Here is a 21,066-nt window from a genome sequence, read left to right on the forward strand (position 1 = left end):
TCTGTTCAATCTTAATATCCTTTCTGCCAGCCAAATAGCAAGCGATGTGCCACTGGTGTATTTATGTGAGGTCAAGCACTCCGACATCAAGCTAGAGGATACAGTGTAACATAAACAACTGTCCATTATGAAGATATCAAACATACAATAGTACAATAAAAAGTATTTTCATGCAATTGAATAAGAAGGTGATTACATAGTAGAATTAATTTGTGGATAGGCCTTTGCATACATATATATGTTCATAGATATATGCCAAAAAACAAGTAAACATCTTATTCCCTTGGTGGTCCACTTTTGCACATTAGATTGAATAGTATTCAGTTTAAAAGCACAATCATTGCAGATTGAACAAATAATTGAAGCAAAGCTGAATGGAAACACAATCTGAAAAAAATGTAAAAATACATTCATCACTATTCCTTGGCATCATGTCATGAAATTTGATATACTCTAACCATGCCAAAAGTGGTAATCAGGGGACAGTTGCAATGTTGCAATATGGACAATAATTTGGATATTTATAGAATCTCAAACTTCTTCTTCATCTTTTAATCTGTTAAAGTAAATAAATGATACTAAAGATAGTTTTGGAACAGATATGCACATGGTATATCTATTAATATAGGGAGACGGCAGATGAGTGTCTGTACACCTGTGGATACAAGTATACAAGAACTTAAAAAATCAGTCATGATTAAAATAAATGAACACATGCAGCCCTATACCCCCCAGCATTAGGGCCTCTATTGAATCGTCTACCTTGGCATTATGTCATAAATGTTTGAATACTGTGACAAAGCCAAAAAAGGAACCCTTGCTTACAGTTGCAATGTGGCATGGATACGTATTCAACGTTTGTACATGATTTAATTATAGATTGTGTAAAACTGATTGTTAAATAAGTGATCACAATCTGCAAGGAAACAAAATATGAATAACAAAATATACGTTGAGAAAATACAATAAGCTAACATTATATTGTATTATATATATCTTCAAAGTCAATTATTAATTTGCTTTCAGAATTGTAACTGTTACTGGAAATGTATATCCCAATGAACAAATTAAATGCAAAGCTCAACAGAACAAGAAGATCTGCCCTTATTTAGTTTCAGCCTGGACTGCAGAACCACCTCTATATAAGAGGCCACAAGATGAGATGGAGAGACTGCAGGGGCTTTCAGGTTATTACAACTGGTGGTAAGTCAGACTGATGCTTCAGCTGCTGTGGAAGGGAGGGCATTGCATGGGGAATCAGAAATGCTTTTTTTATTGCGTTCATTGAAAATATTCCTATTCATCTACCTCTTAAAAAGAATCATGTATAATATTTTTAATTCACATGTCTTTTAGATAATGTTTAGGATCTTTGGTTATTCAAATTACTATCTAGTGTTGTTTACATTCGTAACGATTTTTCAAGTAATCTTCTTTCTAGGTATTCTTCTTATTTTAGAGGTCATTAGAGGTGTCTTATAGCTGCATCTTATCTGAATTTTTAATTTAATTTTTTGTTGTCAAAACAAAATCGACCTTTACTTATACATGTGACTTAATAACACTAATAATAACTTTTATTTTAAAGGAACAATTTATTCTGCGATTAGAGGGAAGGAAACGGTAAGAATATGAATATCTCGTGGACAAACACCATCACAAAACCTTCTTGAAGCCATCTATATATGTCAGTTAAAATAAATAAATGAGTATGTTTGTTTTCATGAAATAAGCCTCCATCATGAGTACGGATGCAGAAATGGCCATTTATGGCGCGGCTGCCATTTACCTCCGGAAGCCAGAGAAGGAGAGGATTGCGGCCCAGAGCACGGCATTTGATGCGAAGGCTGCTGCATATGTCAGTGATGTTAAGGAACTGTACGTCAAGTGTAACGTCACTAAGAGGGATGCTGGCAAAGTCACCGTCACAGTTTTGGCTACAAAGGAGGTAGGCAGAGGTTGATCATGGCATGGACTAGATTGTTGGTATCAACAATGCGAAAGTGAAAGATGCATTATTAAGAAAACTAAAAATGGGTTTCCATATTTCAGGAGAGGACAGTCAAGGAAGACGATGTCTATCCCATGAATCCTCCCAAGTATGACAAAATTGAGGACATGGCCATGATGACCCATCTCCATGAAGCCTCTGTGTTGTATAACCTTGCAGAGCGTTATGCAGCATGGATGATCTACGTATGATATTTAACATTCTAAATTAAAATACATAAAATATATAATAGTATAGTATATAAATTACCCTGAAACTCTCTGTGATTTCCTTCAGACCTACTCGGGGCTGTTCTGTGCCACTGTAAACCCCTACAAGTGGCTCCCAGTGTACGATCAGTCGTGTGTCAATGCCTACAGAGGCAAGAAGCGAATGGAGGCTCCACCCCACATCTTCTCTGTCTCTGACAACGCCTTTCAGTTCATGCTCACTGGTTTGTAAATTCAAAGTTTGAAATCCCTAATCTTACCTTGTTTTTATGAATAAATGGTATAATCATTCAAATGTGAATTTTCTTTGCAGACAGAGAGAACCAGTCCGTCCTGATCACGTAAGTTTGATTCTGTTAATATGACATAGATATAATACAATGAATCATGCATTGGAAACATGTCAAAATGAATTTACTTTATTCTTCTTTTCACACCCAGTGGAGAATCCGGTGCTGGAAAGACTGTGAACACCAAGCGTGTCATCCAGTATTTTGCTACCATCGCAGTGAGCGGTGGAGGAGATAAGGCGGCGGATGCAGGCGCTGGAAAGATAAAAGTATGTTTAAATCAATTAAATCAATGAATCAATTCATTAATAAATCACATAAGAAAATGAAGAATTCAAATATAATTCAGAAAAAGGTATAAACATTTTATGTCGGATTATAGGGGTCACTGGAGGACCAGATCATTGCAGCAAATCCCCTGCTGGAGGCCTATGGTAATGCCAAGACTGTGAGAAATGACAACTCCTCCCGTTTTGTAAGTATGAAATGAATTCCTCCCTGAAGATGCTCCCTAGTTTTTGAGTATTTTTTTGAGGATGATTAAAACTAATTATTTTGCAAACAGGGTAAATTCATCAGAATTCATTTCCACGCAAACGGTAAACTATCCAGTGCTGACATTGAGACGTGTAAGTATCTAGTTCTACATGTGGATTCCTTAACCAAGATTATTAGTGGTATAGGTTTTGATTAATGAATGGGCCTTATAGATCTGCTGGAGAAGTCCAGAGTGTCATTCCAGCTTCCCGATGAGAGAGGCTATCACATCTTCTTCCAGATGATGACCAACCACAAACCTGAGATCATTGGTGAGATTTTATAATAGTAAGAGTGTGAAGAATGTACTTAATATTAAGATGAAAAGTTGTCCTGAATTGCCTTTATCTATTCGAATATGACGTAATATGTAAAAATTACTTCTGAAGTTCAAATATTTAAAGGGCTAGTTTTCTCTCTAGAATAAATCGTTTTTGGTAAAGATTATATCTTCCATTGCATATTATGGAAATGCATTTGGAAAAGCAAGATTAATTATTTTTTTATTCAGAAGTTAACTGTTAGGTAGCAGCATATAAAGCAGAAAAAATGACCTTTGTTTAATCCCTCAGAAATGTCACTCATCACCAGCAACCCCTACGACTTCCCCATGTGCAGTCAGGGTCAGATCACTGTGGCCAGCATTGATGACAAAGAGGAGCTGGATGCTACTGATGTCAGTCGTTGATTGAAAAACAATTCATATATTTTCCACGTGGCATACGTTTTACAAAATGTTTTCTAAATGTTCTTTGTTTTCAACACAGGCTGCTATTGATATTTTGGGCTTCACTAATGAGGACAAGGTGGCCATCTTTAAGTTTACTGGTGCTGTGCTTCACCACGGTAACATGAAGTTTAAGCAGAAGCAGCGTGAGGAGCAGGCTGAGCCAGATGGCAATGAAGGTAACGATTAACATGTATTCATCAGTGCACTAGAAGGTATATTGGTGCATATTTGCTTGTATTACATTTGGGGTAATTATTATGCAGAATAATAACACATTCATTTTTCATGTTACCTTTGTAGAGGCCGACAAGATTTGCTATCTACTGGGTCTGAACTCTGCTGATATGCTCAAGGCTCTTTGCTACCCAAGAGTGAAGGTCGGAAATGAGTATGTCACCAAGGGACAGACTGTACCTCAGGTAAGAAAAACACAGTTTGTTAAGGAAATATGGTACAAGTTCTGTTAACATGGTTTGTCTATTATGACGTATAGTATATTTTGATATAATTGTGATGATTTTATATAAAAAAATATTTTCAGGTCAACAACTCAGTGAGTGCCCTGGCCAAGTCTATCTATGAGAGGCTGTTCTTGTGGATGGTCATCCGCATCAACACGATGCTGGACACCAAGCAAACAAGACAATTCTACATTGGTGTGCTGGACATTGCTGGTTTTGAAATTTTTGATGTAGGTTGTTCAATAAGTGGCAGCATTTCTGAAAGCATTTCCTTCATTCTGAGACGTTAGTCATTACCATTCAATTCTTGAAAACGAGTAATAGTCGGTTTATTAAATGTCCCCTACTAGTACAACAGCATGGAGCAGCTGTGCATCAACTTTACCAATGAGAAACTGCAACAGTTCTTCAACCACACCATGTTCGTCCTGGAGCAAGAGGAGTACAAGAAGGAGGGTATCATCTGGGAGTTCATTGACTTTGGCATGGACTTGGCTGCCTGCATTGAGCTCATTGAGAAGGTACACCTGAATATTATAAGTATAAATAATTATTCTTTGCGTGAATTACAAATTACTTTTGATAATGTTTCATCAATATTTTTTTCTCTTAAGCCAATGGGAATCTTCTCCATCCTTGAAGAGGAGTGTATGTTCCCCAAGGCCTCAGACTCTTCCTTCAAGAACAAGCTGTATGACCAGCATCTTGGCAAGAACAGAGCATTTGAGAAGCCCAAGCCAGGAAAGGGCAAGGCTGAGGCCCACTTCTCCCTGGTGCACTATGCTGGTACTGTGGACTACAACGTCACTGGCTGGCTGGACAAGAACAAGGATCCCCTGAATGACTCTGTTATTGGGCTGTACCAGAAGTCCTCTAACAAACTGCTGCCTGTCCTGTACCCACCTGTAGTTGAAGGTACGGCTCACATTTGGGACCAGTAGTTTTTACGTCAGTGATATTATAATTATTTCCAGACACTAAATGTGTTTCTTAGAAAAAACTAAAGTTATAAATTGAACAGTGACCTATCAACTATAATTAAAAACAGAGGTCGGGGGTGCCAAGAAAGGAGGCAAGAAGAAGGGTGGCTCCATGCAAACAGTGTCATCACAGTTCAGGGTAAGGGTAAACACACAAATAAATGTAAAAATGTACTTGTAGTACTACTTACTACATATGCATATATAATTCTAAATCGTTCTACGTAATTAATATTTAGTTTCGTGCCTTTAGGAGAACTTGGGCAAACTGATGACCAACTTGAGGAGCACCCATCCTCACTTTGTGCGTTGTCTGATTCCCAATGAGTCAAAGACTCCAGGTACAGTGACTACTAGTAAATGTTCATAGTGTCTGCATCAAGATTATACATTTAGTTAACTTATAATATTAAATTCGTGAATTTCACCAAAATGACAGGACTCATGGAGAACCACCTGGTTATCCACCAGCTGAGGTGTAACGGTGTGCTGGAGGGCATCAGAATCTGCAGAAAGGGCTTCCCCAGCAGAATCATCTATGCTGACTTCAAGCAGAGGTATTAACTGAAGGATTTTGATTTTTGAACTTTAAAAATGTCTTTTAACATTTTAGTTATTGTTAAAAACGTTACAATGGTCTTCTTCAGGTACAAAGTACTGAATGCCAGTGTCATTCCTGACGGTCAGTTTATTGACAACAAGAAGGCTTCTGAGAAACTTCTTGGATCCATTGACGTACCTCATGATGAGTACAAATTTGGACACACCAAGGTATGTTTATTGCTGCAAAAACTAGGTTTATACTGGATTTGACGCTGACAAACGTCTCTTTTTACATTAAGGTGTTCTTCAAAGCTGGTCTTCTGGGTACTCTTGAGGAGATGCGAGATGAGAAGCTGGCAGCTCTGGTCGGGATGATTCAGGCTGCAGCCAGAGGTTATGTCATGAGAAAGGAATACGTGAAGATGACGGAGAGGAGGTATGTTTTTAAACATTGTTGTCAAAACACCAATGGGTTTGTAGTACATCCCCGATATGATGGTTTATTTTATTCTATAGGGAAGCCATCTACACTATTCAGTACAACATCCGCTCATTCATGAATGTCAAACACTGGCCATGGATGAAGGTGTACTACAAGATAAAGCCTCTTCTGAAGAGTGCTGAAACCGAGAAGGAGCTTGCCAATATGAAGGAAAACTATGATAAGATGAAGACTGACTTGGCAGCTGCCCTGGCCAAGAAGAAGGAACTTGAGCAGAAGATGGTTTCTCTCGTGCAGGAGAAGAATGATCTTGCACTGCAAATGGCTTCTGTAAGTAAACATTATGTAAAATGTATGTGTGCAAACATTGAGATACATTTGATGTGACATGTTTTACCAATATGAATATCACACAGGAAGGAGACAATCTGAATGATGCTGAGGAGAGGTGTGAAGGACTAATCAAAAGTAAGATCCAGCTGGAGGCCAAACTCAAGGAGACGACTGAGAGATTGGAGGATGAGGAGGAAATCAATGCTGAGCTGACTGCCAAGAAGAGGAAACTGGAAGATGAATGCTCTGAACTCAAGAAGGACATTGATGACCTGGAGCTTACCTTGGCCAAAGTGGAGAAGGAGAAACATGCCACTGAAAACAAGGTTTGTTAAGATTTAACCACAATACCATCACCATCAACATTGTCCATCCGTTATAGAGTTTAAGGGAAGGTTACATTTTACTTATGAGAAATTATGAAACGTGAATTTGTTTTTTTCAGGTGAAGAACCTGACTGAGGAGATGGCCTCTCAGGATGAGAGCGTTGCTAAGCTGACAAAGGAGAAGAAAGCCCTCCAAGAGTCACATCAGCAGACTCTTGATGACCTGCAGGCAGAGGAAGACAAAGTCAACACTCTGACCAAGGCCAAGACCAAGCTTGAACAGCAAGTGGATGATGTGAGAAAAGCTCATGGAAACTTTCAATGAATATTAGTAATGGAGTTGAGTGAATATTCAATATTACATTGGATTGTTCTTAATTATCTTTCAATTATTGACATCCAGCTTGAAGGTTCTCTGGAGCAAGAGAAGAAGCTCCGTATGGACCTTGAGAGATCCAAGAGAAAGCTTGAGGGTGATCTGAAACTGTCTCAGGAAACTGTCATGGATCTTGAGAATGACAAACAGCAGTCTGACGAGAAAATCAAGAAGTAATTAATTTGTTTTTTAACAATAACAATCGGGTTTAGTGCATGTGACTGTTTTGATATGGTTTACAATTTTTCTTATTAATTATTCACAGGAAGGACTTTGAGACCAGCCAGCTTCTGAGCAAAATTGAGGATGAGCAGTCATTGGGCGCTCAGCTTCAGAAAAAGATCAAGGAGCTTCAGGTGGGAAAATTAATCAATTTAATTGTTTTAATATAAACGTTCTGAAATTATGAACTTGGATATTGACCTTAATATTTGTGTATTATTTAGGCCCGTATTGAGGAACTGGAGGAAGAGATTGAGGCTGAGCGTGCTGCTCGTGCCAAGGTTGAGAAGCAGAGAGCTGATCTCTCCAGGGAACTTGAAGAGATCAGTGAGAGGCTTGAGGAGGCTGGTGGAGCCACTTCTGCTCAGATTGAGATGAACAAGAAGCGTGAGGCTGAATTCCAGAAGCTGCGTCGTGACCTTGAGGAGTCCACCCTGCAGCATGAAGCCACTGCTGCTGCTCTGCGTAAGAAGCAGGCTGACAGTGTAGCAGAGCTGGGAGAGCAGATTGACAACCTCCAGCGTGTCAAGCAGAAGCTTGAGAAGGAGAAGAGCGAGTTCAAGATGGAGATTGATGACCTCTCCAGCAACATGGAAGCTGTTTCGAAGGCCAAGGTAAGTTATTCCTTAAATCCTTCAGTGTGTTAATTATTATTTTTAAATAGATAGATAAAAATAAATGTACATTGAGTTCAAATTGATACATTTTTAATGATCAGGGAAATCTGGAGAAGATCTGCCGTACCCTTGAGGACCAACTGAGTGAAATCAAGGCTAAGAGTGATGAGAATGCTCGCCAGATCAATGACATCAGTGCCCAGAGAGCAAGACTGCTGACAGAAAATGGTATACGCTTCAGCATATGGTCATTTGTGTTCATCATAAATGCATCTAAATGGAGGCCTGGAGAGAATCTTTAAAGTTTAACACCTTTTAAACAACGTATTCAATATTTAACATTCCACCTCCAACTAGGCGAATTTGGCCGTCAGCTTGAGGAGAAGGAAGCTCTTGTCTCACAGCTGACCAGAGGCAAGCAGGCCTATACTCAGCAGATTGAGGAGCTGAAGAGGCAAAATGAGGAGGAAGTTAAGGTATGGTAGTATTATTGATAAAAATTGTAGGGGACAAAGATAAAAAATGATCTTGAATTGACATGGTTTGTTTCACCTTTTGCAGGCCAAGAATGCTCTTGCTCATGGTGTGCAATCAGCCCGCCATGACTGTGACCTTCTGAGGGAGCAGTTTGAGGAGGAGCAGGAGGCCAAAGCTGAGCTGCAGCGTGGAATGTCCAAGGCCAACAGTGAGGTGGCTCAGTGGAGGAGCAAGTATGAAACTGATGCTATCCAGCGCACTGAGGAGCTGGAGGAGTCCAAGTGAGTCAAATATTTAATACTAGCTAAGGTAGACATTATATTTGATGCTACACAAATTCAACCAGGTAATTTTTTAACAGGAAAAAGCTGGCCCAGCGCCTTCAGGAGGCTGAGGAACAGATTGAGGCAGTGAACTCAAAGTGTGCCTCTCTGGAGAAGACCAAACAGAGACTCCAGGGTGAGGTGGAGGATCTCATGGTTGATGTGGAGAGGGCCAATGGACTGGCTGCCAACCTTGACAAGAAGCAAAGGAACTTTGACAAGGTGAGTTTTAATTAATTTAAATAAATTGTATTATTATCATCCCATGATCCTTCCTCCGGTCCTAAACCACCACTAACCAAAAATAATGTATAGGTTTTGGCTGACTGGAAGCAGAAATATGAGGAGGGCCAGGCAGAGCTTGAAGGAACTCAGAAAGAGTCTCGTTCTCTCAGCACTGAGCTTTTCAAGATTAAGAACTCCTATGAAGAAACTCTGGATCATCTGGAGACCATGAAGCGTGAAAACAAAAACCTCCAACGTGAGTATTTGTCATTAACATTAGTAGTACTAGAATGCAGATAAATATCCATGACAGACTTGTAACAAATACAAATCTGCTTGGCAGAGGAGATTTCTGATCTGACTGAACAAATTGGTGAAACCGGAAAGAGCATCCATGAGTTGGAGAAATCCAAGAAGCAAGTAGAGACAGAGAAGACCGAGATCCAGTCAGCCCTTGAGGAAGCTGAGGTTAGGATGATTAAATAAGAAAAAAAAAAAAATTCAATTTCCATAAATGTGTCTAATTTCATTTTATACATTAGGGAACTCTGGAGCATGAAGAATCCAAGATTCTGCGTGTCCAGCTGGAGCTGAACCAGATTAAGGGTGAGGTTGACAGGAAGCTGGCTGAAAAGGATGAGGAGATGGAGCAGATCAAGAGGAACAGCCAGAGGGTCATTGACTCCATGCAGACCACTCTGGACTCTGAGGTCAGGAGCAGGAATGATGCCCTGAGAATCAAGAAAAAGATGGAAGGAGACCTGAATGAGATGGAGATCCAGCTGAGTCATGCTAACCGCCAGGCTGCTGAGGCCCAGAAGCAGCTGAGGAATGTTCAAGGACAACTGAAGGTATGACACAAACTATTGCATGGCGCATGTAAAACATAGTTCGAGCTATCCTGTTGGGATTTTTTCTGATACGTGTTTTCTGTTAATATTAGGATGCCCAGTTGCATCTTGATGATGCCGTCAGAGCTGCGGAAGACCTGAAGGAGCAGGCTGCCATGGTGGACCGTAGGAACGGTCTAATGGTGGCTGAAATTGAGGAGCTGAGGGCAGCTCTGGAACAGACAGAGAGAGGCCGCAAAGTGGCTGAGCAAGAGCTGGTGGACGCCAGCGAGCGCGTTGGACTGCTGCACTCTCAGGTAACCAACATTCTAATTGTATCATTCGAATACAAGAAAACGTACATGTTTTGAAAGAAATTTTATTATAATTTGTTTCAGAACACTAGCCTGTTGAACTCAAAGAAGAAGCTGGAGACTGACTTGGTCCAAGTCCAGGGTGAGGTGGATGACAGCGTCCAGGAAGCCAGGAATGCTGAAGAGAAGGCCAAGAAGGCCATCACTGATGTAGGTCTACACTCGTTTGTAAATGATGTTATTGCACCTTAATGGAACTCTTAATGAATATACTACTCGACCTTGTAGGCTGCCATGATGGCTGAGGAGCTGAAGAAAGAGCAGGACACTAGCTCTCACCTGGAGAGGATGAAGAAGAACCTGGAGGTCACAGTGAAAGACCTGCAGCATCGCCTGGATGAGGCTGAGAACCTGGCCATGAAGGGGGGCAAGAAGCAGCTCCAGAAACTGGAGTCCAGAGTAAGATAATAATCAGCATACATTTAAAAAAGTATCCAAAAAAGACCAATCGAAGGACAAGATTTATTAAATCAATCTACTCTAAAGGTTCGTGATCTGGAGTCAGAGGTGGATAATGAACAGAGACGTGGAGCAGAAGCAGTAAAAGGTGTCCGCAAATATGAGAGGAGAGTCAAGGAACTCACCTACCAGGTATGTCAAACTTACATCTCCAAATATGTTTCGAATGCATTAGCATTTTGATCATGACTAAAGGACACATGATGTTGATTTGTCACTTTCAAATGTACATCAGACTGAGGAGGATAAGAAGAATGGTGCCAGACTCCAGGATCTTGTGGATAAGCTGCAACTGAAGGTGAAGGCTTACAAGAGGCAGTCTGAGGAAGCTGTAAGTAAAAACTACATTACAAAATCCGGTTATGCATCAATTTCAGTACTTATTAAAAACTAAATGTAAATGTTCCTACAGGAGGAGCAGGCCAACTCTTACCTTTCCAAGTGCAGGAAGGTTCAACATGAACTGGAGGAGGCTGAGGAACGTGCTGACATCGCTGAGACTCAGGTCAACAAGTTGAGGTCTAAGACCCGTGACTCTGGAAAGGTAATTGGACAGTAAAAATACAGTGTTTATTATTCCACAAACATGTGTCCTAAAAATGTCCTCATATTATTTTATACAAATGCCTTTTAAACAAATTCTACATTTGTTTTGTATTTCTCTTTAGGTGAAGGACAGTGCTGAATAATTCCGTTAAACGTGAAACATCGCACACACAAGTCCCAATTGAGTCATACAATATGACTCAATTGGGAAATCAATAAACTTTCCATCAACCGTCCATCTTGTAATGTGTAGTTATTTGTTTTGCTTTACTTCCTTTGCTCAGTCCTATAAACAGGTTTATCTTTAATAGAGATGGATGTAGGCCGAAAGGTTTAACATAAAAATAATTGTAATCAAATTCTACCTGCTTTCAGGCATATGTAGCGAAGGAAAATGTAAAGCAATGCTTTGGAATGTGCATGTGTCGTGGAAATATCAATCATAAATAGGGCTGGGTATCTCAGCCAATTTCCTAAATCGATTTGATTTCTATTCATAAGGTTCTGAATCGATTAATCACGATTCGATTCGATTCAATCTGCTCTTAAATAATAAAAATGGCTCAACTGTGTTACAAAATGCAAATGTACTTTATTCTTATTACATTTTTCTCTTCATCTTAAACAACAGATTTTAAGTGCAAACGTGTAAATTGGACAGTAAAAACTTGTGCTTTAAACAAAACTGTCTCAAGTCTCAAAAGTGCAATTTTGAAATTAGAAAGGAATTGCAAGGGAATCGTCGGTGGGTCAGCAGGCGAGGAGTCGGCAACGGGAGGGCAGAAGAGCAGATCGGGAGACGGGAACTGGAGAGCAGACAGACCGACAGGGACTCGACGTTGGGTGGGAGGTCAGGCAGGCGAAGGGTCAATAACAGGAAGTCAGGCAGGTGGATCAGGAGACGGGGACAGAGGAGCAGACAGACCGACAGGGACTGGACGGTAGGCACGAGGTCAGACAGGCGAGGGTTCGTTAACAGGCAGAGTGGAGTAGACAAAGTCAAATGGGAGTTGCGGAAAGCTCTGAAAGAAACAAGAGACAATCTGGCAAGGACTGAGTGAAAGGAGAGGACTGTTATAGGGGGAGCACAGGTGAAGGTGGTTGGGTTAATTAGGGGAGATCAGGGTGGCAGGCGGGTGAATGGGAAAACCAGGGGCGGACCATGACACCCTATTAGAATATTGATCACCAATTGTCTCACTGATTGTATCCTTGGTAACTTTTCTGCCTGTACTTTTCCATGATTATGCTCTAATATTAAATCAAATATTTTGCTTCAAGTTTCTCTTCATCAGCATGATATATTTATAAACATTGGAGTACTTGAGAAACGCACAACTAATGCAAAAGTTTCCATCCCTGGTGTTAACCCACGTATTCCCTGTTTATGATTTGGGTGTGAATGCTCAAAATCTCACACTTTCCAGAGAAAGACAAGATTTTGAAATCCCAGACAAAAGCGCAGCGTAAAGGAATATCATAGCATGTGCAAAAGAGGGCAAAAACTGCAAAGAAGCAATCCGATAGGCGCAGCAATACATCGCATTGACCCAAGAGATATCGAGCAGCTTTGATATCTGGACCTGTCTGGGAGTCCAAATCCTGCAGATTGAAAGGTGTTGCAACCGCAGGAACCGACAGGAGCGAAGACCTTCAGCCAATGAGACTGCAAGACGCTGGCGATAGGAAAACATGGAGGAGGAATCATAACACATAGACCTGGAAAATCTGCAAGCAAGGCTCTGCATTCAATATTGTGTATATCGGGATGGGCAACTGGCAGCCCGCAGTTTTTATTAAAAATAAAAAAATCCAAAAAATGTTTCAATGAGAGGGGGATTTCATTTTGGAGACTGCTACCAGAAGCACGTTTTGGCCAGCATGTTTGGGAGCACTTACATTTGTAAGAGCAGTTATTCAGTAATGAAGCACATTAAGTCAAAAGAGAGGAACATTCTCACGGATTACACTCTTTTTCCTCCGATGCGGATTGGATATGCAAAGATTGACATTGATTTTCAGTCGATTGTGCGCCAGCAGGCGAAACCACAAGTATCTCATTGAGAGAGCCTGATTTAGGCTACCTGCTCTGGGTGAGGATGGGCATGTTAATGTGGGAAATGTTTGTAAATTCTAGAAGTGGAGTGGGGAAAAAAATGCAGTCAATCTAATGCTAGTTCTCCCATAAAGACTCGATCACCGATAAGTATGAACAGGATTTATTTAAATAACGACATGGGAATATTTTGCATGGTAAATCTTTGGCATGAGCCCCGTCACTGATCCAGGGTGACGTGCGGACTCGGCGTATCCTGCCAGGACTAGCAGGGGCGGAGCCTTCCCCTGGACAAGTAGACTGAGGCCGACCTGGTGGTGGTGGGGTGGATGGAGGTGCGTCGAACGAAGACCTGAGCAGCAAAAACATGTTAGACTACTCTTTATAGAGCAGGTGTAGGCAGGTGATTGGTAGCTGGTGATTGGTGGTTGGCGGCCAGCCGCGCGTGATTTTGAGTCCTCATGGTAGAACAACCAGCAAGCTTAACATTTCTCCCATAAAGACTCGATCACCGATAAGTATGAACAGGATTTATTTAAATAACGACATGGGAATATTTTGCATGGTAAATCTTTGGCATGAGCCCCGTCACTGATCCAGGGTGACGTGCGGACTCGGCGTATCCTGCCAGGACTAGCAGGGGCGGAGCCTTCCCCAAAAGAGAGGACGTAGGCCTACGCCGGAAATAGGTGATAACTCGGCATGTCCTGCCGGGACTGGCAGGGGCGGAGCCGACCCCAAAAATAGAATAGCGAAAGGGGGTAATGAGAGCATACATACCCGCCGTAGAAGAAGTGGACAAGGATCTATACTGCTTCTGGAAGATAATAAAAAGGCATCCCCAATATACAACATATTAAGAGTCAATCATAAATCCCGTAAAACGATAAGCTTAAAAACCGTCAGCGGGATCGATGAATCACGTAAAAGCAATTGAGCTTAAAAATACCATCAGCGAGATCAATTGAAATCTAGAGCACTCTGCAGCTGTTACGCAGCGAGCCACGAGTGCTTTCGTGCTGTACCAACTGCCGTGGTCGATTCGCTCTCCGGGGTCGCTGCGTGACCTGAGTGCTTTCGCGTTGAACCACCGATGTGGTCAACGAACTCACGAGTGCCCTTGATGTGCCACCGACGTGGTCACGCACTCACCGGTGTTGCTGCAGCAAATATTGTGAACTTCCGTGTTGAACACCGACGTGGTCAACGAAATCACGAGTGCCCTTGCTGTGCCACCGACGTGGTCACGCACTCACCGGTGTTGCTGCAGCAAATATTGTGAACTTCGGTGTTAAACACCGACGTGGTCAATGAACTCCGAGTGCCCTGCACTTGAGCTTTTGATATTATGCCACCGACGTGGTAATTAAATTTGCATGTGCCTGAGTAGTGCCCACCGACGTGGTCAACGCACTACCAGGGTTGCTGCAGCGAACGTGGAGTTCTGTGTTGTACCGCACCGACGTGCGCAACGAACTCACGAGTGCATGAGTTGTTCCCACCGACGTGGGCAACGCACTCACCGGATTTGCTGCAACGAACGTAGAGTTCTGTGTTGTACCGCACCGACGTGCGCAACGAACTCACGAGTGCTTGAGTTGTTCCCACCGACGTGGGCAACGCACTCACCGGGGTTACAGCAGTCAAACCATGAGTACTAGATAACGTGCCACCGACGTGGTCATACTCATGAGTGCCCTTGATGTGCCACCGACGTGGTCACGCACTCACCGGGGTTGCCACTGCAACCTTGAGTTTTATTTTCCTATGTTACGCCACTGACGTGACAGCGAACTCAAGAGTGTTTTCTAGATGATCCACCGACGTGGTCACACTCACCTGGGTTGCTGCAGGTTAACCTGAGTTATGAAACCGAATTTTGCTTTATGAATTTAGTACCTGATAACCACCACCGCCGGTAGTTGCGAATAGTGTTGCTTTTGGCAATGAAAATTATGACTAAGTCAAAGTCAAAGTCAAAGTGTGTTTATTGTTGCATGTACCAAATTGCTTCAGCACAGCAAAATTCTTACGACTTGGCAAGCATCATTCATCTACGCAGTAGACGTCATACATATAACAAAAAATAACATAAAACTCTATAACACTATGACAATAAACCATATAAAATGTAACATTAACATACAACAATTAGAGTACAGTAGAAGGGCTAGCAGCAGTTTAAGTGTGAATAGAGAATAAGTTAAAAAGAAATGCTAAGGATAAGTTAAAAGTTTTTAAAATTGTGCAAATATATCTATGAAGTGAATTGTATGAGTGGGGGAGCAGGGAGTAGGTGGAGGTGGCAACTGTTCAGAGGTTCAGTGTTTCTGATTCAGAAGCCTTACAGCCAGGGGGAAAAAGCTATTTATGAGTCTGGTAGTCCGTGTTCGGATGCTCCGGTAGCGTCTACCAGACGGCAGCAATGAGAACAGTCCATAGCCTGGGTGGCTGTTGTCCTTTAGAATCTTTTTTGCTTTCCTCAGGCATCTACTGTTGTAGATGCCTTGCACGGAGGGGAGATGGCTGCCGGTGATATGCTCCGCTGTCTTCACCACCCTCTGCAGGGCCTTGCGGTCGGCAGCGGAGCAGCTACCATACCAGGCAGTGATGCAGCCTGAGAGGATGCTCTCAATGGTGCATCTGTAAAAGTTTGTTAAAGTTTTTGAAGACATGCCAAACTTCTTGAGTCTCCTCAAGAAGTATAGCCGCTTCTGTGCAGTTTTGACTGCTGAGCCTGCCTGCATGGACCAGGTTAGGTCATCCTTGATGTACACACCGAGGAATTTGAAGTTGGAGACTCTCTCCACTTCAGCTCCCTCGATGTGTATGGGGTCCTGACCCCCCCTCTGCAGCTTCCTGAAATCCACGATCATTTCCTTGGTTTTGCAGACGTTGAGAGACAGGTTGTTGTCTTGGCACCATTCTGCCAAGACCCTTACCTCATCTCTATAGGCGGTCTCATCGTTGTTAGAGATGAGACCCAGGATGGTAGTGTCGTCTGCAAACTTCAGGATGATGTTGGAACTGTGTGTTGCCACACAGTCATGCGTGTACAGGGAGTACAGGAGGGGACTGAGTACGCAGCCCTGGGGGGCCCCGGTACTCAGGGTCAGTGAGGAGGAGGTGTGGTTGCCCATTCTCACCACCTGGGGTCTGCTCGTCAGGAAGTCCAGGATCCAGTTGCACAGGGGTGTTTTAAGACCAAGGCCCCTGAGCTTCGGGACGAGCTTGGCAGGCACAATAGTGTTGAATGCTGAGCTGTAGTCCACAAACAGCATCCTCACATATGTGTTGCTCTTTTCGAGGTGGGAGAGGGTGGCGTGTGTAGCTAGGGCAATGGCATCGTCTGTTGATCGGTTTGGACGGTATGCAAACTGAAAGGGGTCCAGGGTGTTGGGAAGGGTAGAGCAGATGTGGGTTCTGACCAGCCGCTCAAAGCACTTCATAATTGTGGAGGTCAGTGCTACAGGGCGGTAGTCATTCAAGCAGGTTACTGATGTTTTCTTTGGTATGGGGATGATGGTGGCCTGCTTGAAGCAGGTGGGGACTTCAGACAGATGCAGTGATAAGTTGAATATGGAGGTGAATACCTCCGCAAGCTGGTCAGCGCACCCCCTGAGGACGCGGCCTGGGACTCCATCGGGCCCCGGTGACTTCCGGGGGTTCACCCTTTGGAGCTCTCGCCTCACGTCAGCCACGGTCAGGGACAGAGTGTAGTCGTCCTGGTCCTCGGCCAGTCTTGCTGAAGGAAGGGGGTTGGTTGCCTCAAACCTTCCGTAAAAGGTGTTGAGGTCGTCAGGGAGAGAGGCGGCAGGCTGATCATCACTGCTATTTCTCCCTTTATAGCCAGTGATGTGTCGCAGGCCACCCCACAGGCGTCGGGGGTCAGAGCTGAGGTAGGTGGACTCCAGCTTGTCCCTGTATTCTCTCTTTGCATCTCTGATGGCCGTCCGCAGGTCACATCTGGACTTCCCCAAAGCCTCCTGGTCACCAGAGTTAAAGGCAGAGGACCGTGCTTTGAGCTTAGCACGGACATTACCATTTACCCAGGGCTTTTGGTTTGGGAAGGTCTTAACACTGACCCTAGGTACGACATCATCATTGCATTTGGAGATGTATGAGGAGACAGAGTCTGTGTATTCATTGATGTCCCCATCAGCTGCAACAAAGAACATCTGCCAGTCTGTTGTGTCAAAGCAGTCCTGCAGAGTGCTAATGGCTTCAGCATTCCAGCGTTGAACTGCCCTAGAAACCGTTTTTTCCTGTTTTAGGCGCTGTCTGTAGGTAGGGATAAGCATAATGGAGGTGTGATCCGATTTTCCGAAAGCGGAAAATCGTCATCAACAAACCTTTATCGCGTGAGAAAAACGAGACTGGACGCAACGTGGATGCTGGGCGTGTGACAATAGCTGTGATTAAATGCATAGTACAATATAGTTGGCGAATAAAACAAGACTAAAAAGTGTTTTACGAAAATAAGACTGCTAGAATGTCTCTTCATTTTCGTTGACCTAAACTAGGCGATAAAGTCTTATAACGTTATTTTGTTCAACTGGAACTTCAACTGTTCCAGACATAACATCAATTTTCAACCGTTTACCTTATTTAACAAAACTACGCACTTGTAACTTCGATAATATCTAAATGGAATTACGATAACACTGGAAAGAGTATGAATGTACCTAAAACTAATAAAAACTAAAATGACAGCTTGACACAAGACTAGACTAACACTAGAAAGGAACAGGCCGCCAAAAACAGCTATGGTTGCAAACGTGTAAAACCTGTCTTAACCTACGTTAGAGAGCATCGTGTGCGCTTGAAGAAAGAACCTTGAACTCGACCGGATGTAGGACGTTGAGTACTGTGTTGTACCGCACCGACGTGTGCAACAAACTCACGAGTGCCTGAGTTGTTCCCCAATTGTGCGTTGACATGGTCAACGCACTCACCGGGGTTACTGCAGTCAACCATGAGTAATAGATAACGTGCCACCGACGTGGTCATAGTTACGAGTGCCCGAGTTGTTACCGCTGCGCCTTGGCCAACGCACTCACCGGGGTCGCCGCTGCGAACCTTGAGTTTTATTTTTTCCATGATATGCCACCAACGTGACACCGAACTCAAGTGTTTTCTAGATGATCCACCGACGTGGTCAAACTTGCCGGGGTTGCTGCAGGTTAACCTTGAGTTATATAGCCAAATTTTGCTTTATGAGTTTAGTACCTGATAACCACCACCACCAGTAGTTGCAAATAGTGTTGCTTTTGACACCGAAAATTATGACTAAATGTCGTCATCAACGAACCTTTATCGCGTGAGGAGAACAATGCTGGTCATATGACAATAACTATAATTAAATACGTAGTGCAATGTTGTTGGCGAATACAAACGAGACTGAAAGTGTTTTACAAATTAAGACTGCTAAAATGTCTTCATTTCCGTTGACCTAAACTAGGCGATAAACTAATAACGTTATTTTGTCCAACTGGAACTTCAACTGTTGAGACATAACTACGTCAATTTTCGACCGTTTACCTTATTTAACAAATCTACGCACTTGTATCTTTGATAATACCTAGACGGAATTTCGATATCACTGGAAAGAGTATGAACGTGACTAAACTAATAAAAACAAAAATGACACCTTGACACCAAGACTAAAACTAGAATGGAAACAGGCCGCCAAAAACAGCTGTAGTAGCAAACGTGATGAACCTGCCTTAACCGACGTTAGAACATCGTGTGCGCTTGAAGGAAGAACCATGAATTCAACCGGATGTAGGATTCGTAAGCTGTGGAAGACCGCCTTCCCAGCCGTTTGATAGACGCGACCGGCAACCCTTGTTCAGCGGCTGTGGTTGCCGCTCCAATCCGGGAGGAGTGGCCAGTGTAGAGGGGAGATGGTAGGCCGCACCCTTCTACCACCGTCGCGAGATGGACTCTGAACCACCCTTTAGGCATTGGCAGGCCGCAAATAAACAGGTGATTCGGGGACGTGCGTTGCCGAAGCTTGAGATAAAGGAACATGGAAGCGTAAGGACAGGGAGTTGTTGATTCTTGAAATGATAATAGTAACAGCTGCTCCTAGGCTATCGCTTTTAGATGGAAAAATGCCTTGCAAGAAAGAGAAGGTGACATCGGCGAAAGTCAGGCCCCGTGTAGGGGAAAAAGTCTGAGTAGGAGACGTGTACGCATTTGCGCAAGAACGCATAAACCCAAGAACGCGTAAACCCGTAGAACCCGTAGAACGCGTGAACCCGTAGAACGCATGAACCCGTAGAACGCATGAACCCGTAGAACGCATGAACCCGTAGAACGCATGAACCCGTAGAACGCTGTGAGAAACACTGACTCGAGTAATATGTTAAAATAAGGATGAAATCTCCCAGCTCTGAGGGAGCACACTAATCTATTCAAAATATCGAGTGTGAGTTGGAGTGGCCAACACACATAAATAATTGTAACACACCAAAATTGTTAACTGTCATACATAGCTAAACAAGCAAATGAAAAATTAAATACCCCGTGTAGGGGAAAAGTCTGAGTAGGAGACGTGTATGCATGGACGCATGAACGCATGAACCCGAGAACGCATGAACCCGAGAACGCTGTGAGAAACACCGTCTCGAGTAATATGTTAAAATAAGGATGAAATCTCCCAGCTCTGAGAGCACACTAATCTATTTGAAATATCGAGAGAGTTGGAGTGGCCTACACGCGTAAATAATTGTAATACACCAACATTGTTAACTGTCATACATAAACGAGCAAATGAAAAATTAAATACCAACGCGACTGAAGCTATTAACAATAAGACTATAAATAATAATATAAAATGATACCATAATGTACCTGTTCTTTGTCTTTGGATCTTTTATATATAAATAAAATCAATAAATTGATCGATATGTGAATCGCATCGCGAGCAGAGGAACGTGAGAGTTAGTGAGCAGCAGCTGAACCAATCTAAAAGTCCCTTCGTCAATAAAAACCTTAGTGATATTCAGTTACCACAGTGCCTAAAACCCATCAACTTCATTCATGTTAAAGTGAAAAGAAAAACCTCAGACACAAGAAGTTAACCGAACAGTGCACTAGGCCCTCTCGAATGCCAGGCCGAAACAACATGTCTCGCTACGACTCCTTTCAGCTGCCCACCCCTCCTTCTCCAGCAAAAAGTAATAACAGAAAACGGCTAATAAAACGCTTGAGTTGGCGTTATGAAGAGAAAACGTACACATTTTTTAGTACACGGTATAAAGATAATTATGAACCTTTGATTGCGAACGTAGAGTTCTGTGTTGTACCACACCGACGTGTGCAACGAACTCACCGAATTCAACCGGATGTAAAATCCGTATGCTGTGGAAGACCACCTTCCCAGCCGTTTTGACGCTGCTTTGTTATCGCAAAACATGGTTATACGTTAACGCCGCCATGCTTTGCCCCACAGAACGCTAGCTGCTACGATAGGGTAAAGCTCGAACAGCGCAGACGACTCTGACCCGAGGGCAAACGTGCCAGCTTCGACTGGCCATCTCAGCAAACCATTGCCCTTGGAAGAAACCCCCTAACCCGACCGAGGGAGCCGCATCCTGAAGCTGGATTGGTAGAGCTGTGAGAGAGAATACGCTGCGGGGGCTAACGCGGGGGCTAACGCGGGGACTGCAGTAGCCATGGTAGCAGGGCACG

At 43.0% G+C, this 21,066-nt stretch overlaps 2 protein-coding genes across 2 annotated transcripts in view; both read left to right on the plus strand.

Annotated features, from left to right (window-relative positions):
• Window positions 1-21,066, plus strand: part of LOC115542533 (myosin heavy chain, fast skeletal muscle-like) — a 193,577-nt gene that overhangs the window by 141,746 nt on the left and 30,765 nt on the right. The gene's annotated exons all lie outside the window — the stretch shown is intronic.
• Window positions 1,156-11,455, plus strand: LOC115542532 (myosin heavy chain, fast skeletal muscle-like). Its single transcript, XM_030354817.1, has 41 exons — window positions 1,156-1,203; window positions 1,589-1,623; window positions 1,734-1,948; window positions 2,053-2,196; window positions 2,288-2,444; window positions 2,534-2,561; window positions 2,662-2,779; window positions 2,893-2,985; window positions 3,076-3,139; window positions 3,221-3,319; window positions 3,620-3,723; window positions 3,815-3,953; window positions 4,078-4,196; window positions 4,319-4,468; window positions 4,589-4,759; window positions 4,853-5,153; window positions 5,287-5,357; window positions 5,472-5,559; window positions 5,658-5,775; window positions 5,866-5,989; window positions 6,061-6,197; window positions 6,278-6,533; window positions 6,620-6,862; window positions 6,982-7,158; window positions 7,267-7,412; window positions 7,505-7,595; window positions 7,686-8,075; window positions 8,180-8,306; window positions 8,436-8,554; window positions 8,640-8,836; window positions 8,917-9,100; window positions 9,194-9,359; window positions 9,447-9,571; window positions 9,646-9,954; window positions 10,047-10,250; window positions 10,332-10,457; window positions 10,536-10,706; window positions 10,794-10,898; window positions 11,002-11,097; window positions 11,179-11,310; window positions 11,435-11,455. The coding sequence occupies exons 3-41, from the start codon at window positions 1,742-1,744 to the stop codon at window positions 11,453-11,455; spliced, it is 5,817 nt and encodes a 1,938-aa protein (XP_030210677.1). The 5' UTR covers window positions 1,156-1,203; window positions 1,589-1,623; window positions 1,734-1,741.

The sequence above is a fragment of the Gadus morhua genome, chromosome 4 (genome assembly GCF_902167405.1).
Source record: "Gadus morhua chromosome 4, gadMor3.0, whole genome shotgun sequence".
Lineage (NCBI taxonomy): Eukaryota > Metazoa > Chordata > Actinopteri > Gadiformes > Gadidae > Gadus > Gadus morhua.

Bases quoted from the DNA above. Each gene is read 5' to 3' on its own strand.
- LOC115542532 (XM_030354817.1), top strand. From the start codon at position 1,742: ATGAGTACGGATGCAGAAATGGCCATTTATGGCGCGGCTGCCATTTAC. The intron at 9,572-9,645 runs GTTAGGATGATT...TTTATACATTAG, and splicing joins CAGCCCTTGAGGAAGCTGAG to GGAACTCTGGAGCATGAAGA. The intron at 11,098-11,178 runs GTAAGTAAAAAC...ATGTTCCTACAG, and splicing joins AGAGGCAGTCTGAGGAAGCT to GAGGAGCAGGCCAACTCTTA.